Genomic DNA, 7,196 nt, shown 5'->3' on the forward strand with positions numbered 1-7,196 from the left:
GAGGCGGTAGGAGGTCTGACACTTCCCTGCGACCGGCACAGCTTTTCTCCTCTCTCACCCCTGGAAAACAATCTCCGCTGCATGCTACAGCTAGATTTTTATAGATACAGGCTATCCCTCGACAGAGGCAAAAAGCCAAGTGCATGTAAGTGATATTATAAATCACCTCTCGTTGACGATCACTTGAGCTCTGCACAGACTCCTGCTTGCTCTCATCTCTTGGCTGGAAATGGTTCAAACCCTCTTTATCTTAATGAGGGATGAAATCCCACAAAAACGGCTGCGTGCCACCCCGCCTCGCTGTGCTGACGCCAGGCAGGATCCCAAGAAACGGCTCTGCTGACTGACAAACCCACAGTGGGACCAGAGATGCGTTCACCCAACTGGTGTCATCCCGAAGCAGCAGCAAGACCGAGCCAACGGTCCATGAGTTGGAGCTGCAGCTGTGTAACCCACAGGGCTGCTGGTGCAGCTCTAGCAGGTGGAAGCACTGGTGCTGATGGGATAAATGTTCTCAGTATGGGTTGGGTGAAGCAGTGGTAAAAGCAGTCCTTATGGTTTGGCATCCTCTTGTGCTACCCCCAGTGAAATTGGGAAAAAGGCAAATTCAAGCTAATGGGCTCGCCAATGCAGGCAGGGGCACAAGAAGGTCCAACATCAACTGCACCCTCGTGCAGACGCTGTGGAAAGAGCTGCATCCCCAGCTGCCAAGAAACCCCATGGGGCACCCATCCCCACCAGGGCACCTTTTGGAGGGGAAGCAGCAGCAGAAGCAGAGATGCCTGGAGGAAACGATTCCCTTACAAAGGAGCCTCAGTGTCAAAGAGATGAAGGAAAAGCAGCAGCATTACATGAAGAGTGCAGCACATCAAAGTACAACTCAAACAGGCAGAAATATCCTCCAAGCACAGTGAGGTCTACAGAAGGACCAGCTCCCGGGGCTTTTGCCTCCTGAGTTACACAAGCAGAGGCAAGGAGGGAGGAATGGGGGCCACTCTGAAGGGATTCAAGACTGAGCTGAGTTGCTTCAGATTTATCCTTTCTCCAGGCACCATTTTTATGAAGATCTCAAATGCACTATGCATTAAGCAAATCTGGTCTGGATTTCATTTCCCAATCTCAGCTCTTTCCCCAAAAGGAGACCCAGAATCACTGATGACATATCAGAAGCACAGGATGGGAATGGAGAGCTGGGAAGCAATCTCTGGTCCAGGAGGGAGCAGTGACGCTAAGGAGCACGTCAGCCCAGGCTCTGGGTATCACGCTGCCTGTCCTGGTGAGGCAAGAACCACCTCCCCACCCACACTCACCATCAGAAGCCACCCCTTCCCAAACTCACCTTCAGAAACTTGTACAGTAGAAACGTGAACCAATTCGTCAGCATCTTCTCTGCCACCGACTCCGTTCTGTAGGGAAGGCAGAGAGCAAAGTTGTCAGGAGATGATATTAAAGATCTCTGATCTCACCCGTTGCCACCTCAGCCTTGGACTGTGGTTATATTGGTTTTGGCTTTAAAAGGTCACATCTGGAAAGGCAGGAGCCTCAAAGGAAAGGGGCACAAGCAGACAGCAAAAGCTCTAGTGAAAAGCCTGCCCATCTGCAAGGCTGAGCCACAGCAGCCCCGCAGGAGGGAGAAGCAAATTGGTCTCCGGTGTATTTGGAGATCCAGAGCAAGCCGAGCACAACCTCGTCCCATGGGGAGTCTCGCCCAGGGTATGACCAACTTTCTACCTCTCCCCGGTACCTTCTACTTAAATGAAGTTTGTTTCCTGCATCACGTCCCATTAGAACCAGGCAGCTCCCTCCATGGGAGGATTGTATGAGACACCTAAGCCAGGTAAAATGTCACCAAACCTCTCTCAAGCTCCCCAGTTAAAGCACAACCAGGAGGGAAGAGCTGAGGTTGCAAGGCAAGGTCAGATCTCAACCCACATTCCCACAACAGAAGCACCTCCTCCCAGGTCACCGCGTGCCTGATCTAGCTGGAAGCTCCTCTCCCCACCTGGGAGCTGCTGCTCTGATTTCTGCTCCTGCAACGCACTCAACAGCACTACTGCCCTGGCACAGGCCCACCACTACTGGGTGACAGAGGAGATCCCAGCAACACTCAAAGTAGCCCTTGATCTCTACAGCCTCAAAGCCCAGGACTCACAGTAGAGTGAGAGGACAGTCACCAATACTGGAGGGATAAAGAGAGTTTTCCCCAGCAGCCTGTGCAAGGTCTGTCCAGAAGAACTGCTGGAGGAGAGGACACCTGGTTCTTGGCACTCAGCAGTGGTAACGACAAGCTTTAAGAGGGCAGCCTGGCTTCCCTCCGTGCCCCTGCCTTTGGGCCTGGATCTGGGTGGCTCTCAGGCAGGGATGCAGAGCTCTGCAGTGCAGAGAGGGCACCGGTCCACTGGCACATGCCTTGCTTAAAGCCACCACTGGATTTAGCTCTGGAGACTTTTGATCAAACTTTTCTCCGGTACCAATTCAGCCGAAAACAAGGGGATTAAAGGAGGGAGGAATAAGAGCAGGGGCTGGAAGCTCAGGCTGCTCTCCACATACCTTTGTAGCACTGTGCAGAAACTGTGCCAGGCTTGGGATTTAACCCTTAAAGCCTCTCCCCTGCCTGCATGGTGAAAATCCCAGGTCTCTGTGTGTCTCCTTGGAGTGATGTGGTGCTGTAGCAGTTTACAATGAACGATGCTGCAATCACCTGCTCCAAAAAAGGAGCTTAAAAATGGAGCCATGCCTCTCAGTTTTTGGAGATGCAGTTGAAGGAAGCAGCCAAAACTGCCTTGAGAAAACCTATATATTGCCCCTTGTTCCCTAAAGCATGGTTCAAATCCAGACAGCATCACGCTCCAAAGTAGCATGGGAGGGCAGGTCCGGGGGAATTGCCTGTCTGCCTGGGACTGTCACACCGCACAGCGTGTGCGAGAGGGAGAGCAGAGTCAGCCAGGATGAGTGTGAGACGTGGTGGGCCCAAACAGGACATGGAGACCCTGGGGTGGTGGTACTGCAGCTGCGACATGCCGCACCAGCAGAGGAGGGGGACAGCTGGGCATGGGGGGAGCTGAGGGTGACACATTGTTTTTAAAATGGCTTTTACTCCCTTTAAAGCAAAAATGCCAGCCAGCCTCCTGAAACTCTCCAGTATGCTTCTTCAGCTTATCCACCCATTAATCGGATCAGCCACTTGCAAATGCAGATGCTCCTGAAAGCACAAGCAATACTAATAACTCACGAACGTGGCTGCATTCCTGTTGCACCAGGGGGAGAGACACAAACAGGTTGACTCAAGAGACAAACCCCAGAAGGACCCTGAACATCAGAGCCACCAGGAGGAGTCCCACTGCCCGACGCCATGCACTGCCCAACAGCAATGCCATGCCCAGCAGATGGGCCAGGAGCAGTGCCGGATGGCCAGATGGCTGGGGTAAGAAATCCACTTTCCCAGAGTTTATTCAAGCTGACTCAGGGTCGTATGGTCCCATACGAGGCTTTCTCTTGTGCTAATGGGGCTTAGCCCTTTTTGCCCTCCCTGGAACAGCACAGGTCTCCTTAAACCATTAGGGGATAGTAACACCTGAGCTTCCAGAGGAGGGAAGCCTTCCTGCGTCCTGCTGAGAAAGATTAATCTATCAAGGGGATGAAAAAAGAGAGAAAGCCAAGGAGAGGGTGGACTGAAGCTATTCAGCAGATATACCCTCCCTACCCTCAGACGAGGTCCTCCACAGACAAGCCTGTAACACTGATCTGAAGTGCCATCACCCAGGCTCTGGCAGATGTTTGTCTTTATCTGCGATAGAGCCAGATGCCACAACAATGGGAGGATTGTCCAATAACTAAATAAATAAACAACAGCTCTTCCCAGTTAGATCAATGTTAATCCAGTTGCCCTGGGCAGTAAGCACACTCTCGCGCCCAGCGGCGGGGCTAATCAAGAGGATGGAGAAGCACAACCCTCAGCACCGCTCACTCCGTGCCACAGCTGCAAGAAGAACAAAGTCTCCTTAAATATCATTCATGGAGGCACAAGCAAAGTACCAGCCAGGGGACCTCGTCCCTGTCCTAAGGCTTCCACAGCTCCACCTGCGATGGACCCGCAAACTCCGCAGCTGGGGACCAACAGTCCTTGGGCTGCTGGCTCTCGCTGTGCCGGTGCGGGCTGGGCTCTGCCCCCGTGCCACTCCCACGGCTTGGCCACTGCAGCTGCTGGCCTCCCCACACTGCCTTTTATTTATATTTTATTGATTTGCTTCATTCTGGAGTTCTGCTCCAATGGAAGCGGCTTCCTGATGCTCCAAGAGACCCAGGAGCTAGAAATCCAGTTTAAATGTTTCAGTGAAGCCTGGTGTCACGGAGGGACAGTGAGAAGGGAAGAGCCCAAGGATGCACTTGGGGAACAGGGATGGAGAAACAGGGGTTGGAACCTCCACAACCCACCCCTCTTCCGGCCAGCCACGGGTCTGCACCGCACCCCCTCTCTGGCACATTGCTAATGAGGTGCTTTGAGAAATTAAGAGCGCCCTTGTAAAGTGATAAATGAAGCGGAGAGAGCAAGAAAACAATATGCCTAAAGAGACCAGCTGAGGGAAGGCAGCAGGGATGTAACTGGGACTTGATGATCTTAGAGGTCTTCTCCAACCTTCATGAGTCTATGTGTCTGCTCCAGACACCTCCCCAGGGCCAGGCACACAAAGCCCCACAGGCTTTGTCTGGTCTGGCTGTGCCACGAACATTGGTTGATGTCTGAAAGATGCTGGTTTTTTAAAGCCTTTCTGGTGACATGCCAGCCCCATGGCCCTCAGCCGTCCCTGCATCTCTGCCGGGGGCTGGTGGCACCAGGCTGGTGGAGGTGGAGATGGGGAGGCATGGCACAGCACGGCGTATGAAGGGAGAGGACGGCACGGAGGGCCTCGAGCTAGGTTGGTGGAGCTTATTAATTGTTTTTGCTCGTCACTTGGTATATCTTTCAATATTCATCAGCCCGTGATGGAGGAGAGCTCAGAGCTATCATTAAATATTGATGGGCCAGGCAGACTCGTGGCAGGGCTTGGCAGGCTGCCTCCTGCTCACGCTTGCCCCTGGCCCCAGTGAGACTCCCAGCTCGTGAAGATCTGCTTGGCTTTCCCAGGAAAACCCCCACCTGCCCGGCAAGGTAGGCAAGCCAGGGAAGACAGGTGGGAGCATCACTGCAGCGACACGTGACAGCGCCTGACACCAGTGTGCATCCTCCTTGCAACAGCCTACGCAGCCAGCAGCTGCTGAGCATCTTGCTCCCTCCTTCCCAGACAACGTGAACCTGCACGGGCCAAACCAGAGCGAGGACTTCTCATGGGCAGCTCCTGAGCTGGCTGGGTTCAGGTGGTCCCACAACCCTCTCTCACACAGTCAAGGAAACGCTTCACCACAGACCCAGTGCAGACGTTGCCAAAGCCAACATCAAAGCCATCACTGATGGTATCTCCTAAAACACACATGCTCAGAAAAGACTGGGCACTGTCTCACAGCTCTGACCTCTCAGAGGGACACTCACCTCCGCAAGAGCAGCTTGGGGTGGTTCTTACTCTCCAGGTTCTTCTCAATGAGGTCGGAAAGGAGCTGCTTGAGCACACCCGTGGCGTACTCCATCTCACCCTGCAGCGCCGTCATGATGAGGGAGGCCACGTTGCCACGGTCCCGCATGGAGAAACTCCGCTGAGCCTCCAGAGTGCGGATGAAGGTCAGCAAGAAGTGCTTCTTGTTCAGAAGCTGCCCAAAGAGGGTCAAGGACTTCTCCACATTCGCCTGGACCTGCGAGGATAGAGCAAAGCTGGGAGATGGGCATGAGGGGAGAGCGACAAGAAGGTGGCTGGGCTGCACAAGACCCTGGATTCGCCCTCATGCCCCAAGAGGAAAGGATGAAAAAGGGTCAAAAAGCAGCTGGATTTGCTCTCTCCATACTACCGAGCTTCCTCTTTGGTGATCAGTCTCTGTCCCCTCCAGAAGTATTATCTGGTTTGTAGTATCTCAGCATTGGGTTAACAGAGTCTCAGGGCATCCATGTGTGCATGTACACACACACACACACACACACTCTCTCTCTCCCCCCCCCCCCCCCCCCCCCGCCCCCTTCCATACAAAGACTCTCTCCCATACATGTGCAAGCACATACACACACTTCCCTCTCGTAAACAAACTCTCTTTCTCTCCCAAACACACACACACAAATTAACACACACACACAAATTATAATTTTCAATTTCAGCTAACAAGCAGCTCAATTCCCACCCAAGACGCTGCAACACATGCTTCAGGCACTGCACAGAAAGCAAATAAAGCCACAACCCCAAGCTCCGCTGGCAGTAAACCTGCCTGGTTTTGGGGGGCTGGATTTCAGACAGGGAAACAAATAGCAGAAACTTGTGTCTGCCCCACTCCAGACACAGCCTGAAATATTCCCTTTCCTCTTGAGACATCTGAAGGCGTATTTCTGGCCATGCTTGGCCATGTAGGACCCAGCAGGGACTGGGCTGGGATGCTTTCATCCCTGTGCCACTGTCGTCAGCCCAGCTCTGGTCAGCCTGGACCACATTTCTTATCAGAAATGAGCATTTCTACAACACGTTTTCGCATTAGAAAAGATGGTTTCCTCTGAATAAAAGCCTTGCTGCGGTAAAACATCAATTTTAATGATTTTTTTTTCCCCCTTGTCTTCCTGATTGGGAGAATAAGTGAAAAATTTCATTTCACGTCGATATTTGGAGACAAAACAACACTTTTCATTTCAAAACACCAACTCAAAATGAAGAACAGGGTTTTGACACATCAAATCATTTCACTTCAATCACAACTTTGGATCGGTGCTGTTTGGTTCACCAAAATTCCTCATGCTCATGACTACCCTCTCCAAAATGCTCCTTCCCACCAGCTAAACACCCTGTTTCCCACCCAGTCCTGGTCACCTCTGCGATCCAAGCCCCCAGAGCATGCCAGAAGGGTGATGAGGGAGCGACAAACCCTCTCTGCCCCCGTCCTCAGGGTTCCCCTCGTGAGCACCACACGAGCAAGCACGTGGCTCAATTTCCCTGAACATAGGTCAGAGGACAATGTCCCGCTAGGAACAGAAATGCTTTAAATGATGTTTTCCCAGAGTCCCTCCCTCCGGACAAAGCAGGGACCTCATTGCAACGATGCTGGTAACTCAGGCAGATGCCTGAGGTTCA

At 52.6% G+C, this 7,196-nt stretch overlaps 1 protein-coding gene across 1 annotated transcript in view; it reads right to left on the reverse strand.

Moving 5' to 3' along the window:
- Positions 1–1,339: 1,339 nt before the first annotated feature.
- LOC104626305 (plexin-A1-like) overlaps positions 1,340–7,196 on the reverse strand; it is a gene marked incomplete at its 3' end in the record, with an annotated part of 10,485 nt that continues 4,628 nt past the window's right edge. The window contains exons 5-6 of the mRNA XM_010294193.1: positions 5,528–5,784; positions 1,340–1,406 (exon numbers count right to left, since the gene is read on the reverse strand). Of these exons, the coding sequence (XP_010292495.1) occupies positions 1,340–1,406; positions 5,528–5,784 (324 nt within the window). The remainder of the gene's footprint in view (positions 1,407–5,527; positions 5,785–7,196) is intronic.

The sequence above is a fragment of the Phaethon lepturus genome, unplaced genomic scaffold, assembly GCF_000687285.1.
Source record: "Phaethon lepturus isolate BGI_N335 unplaced genomic scaffold, ASM68728v1 scaffold47129, whole genome shotgun sequence".
Classification (NCBI taxonomy): Eukaryota; Metazoa; Chordata; class Aves; order Phaethontiformes; family Phaethontidae; genus Phaethon; species Phaethon lepturus.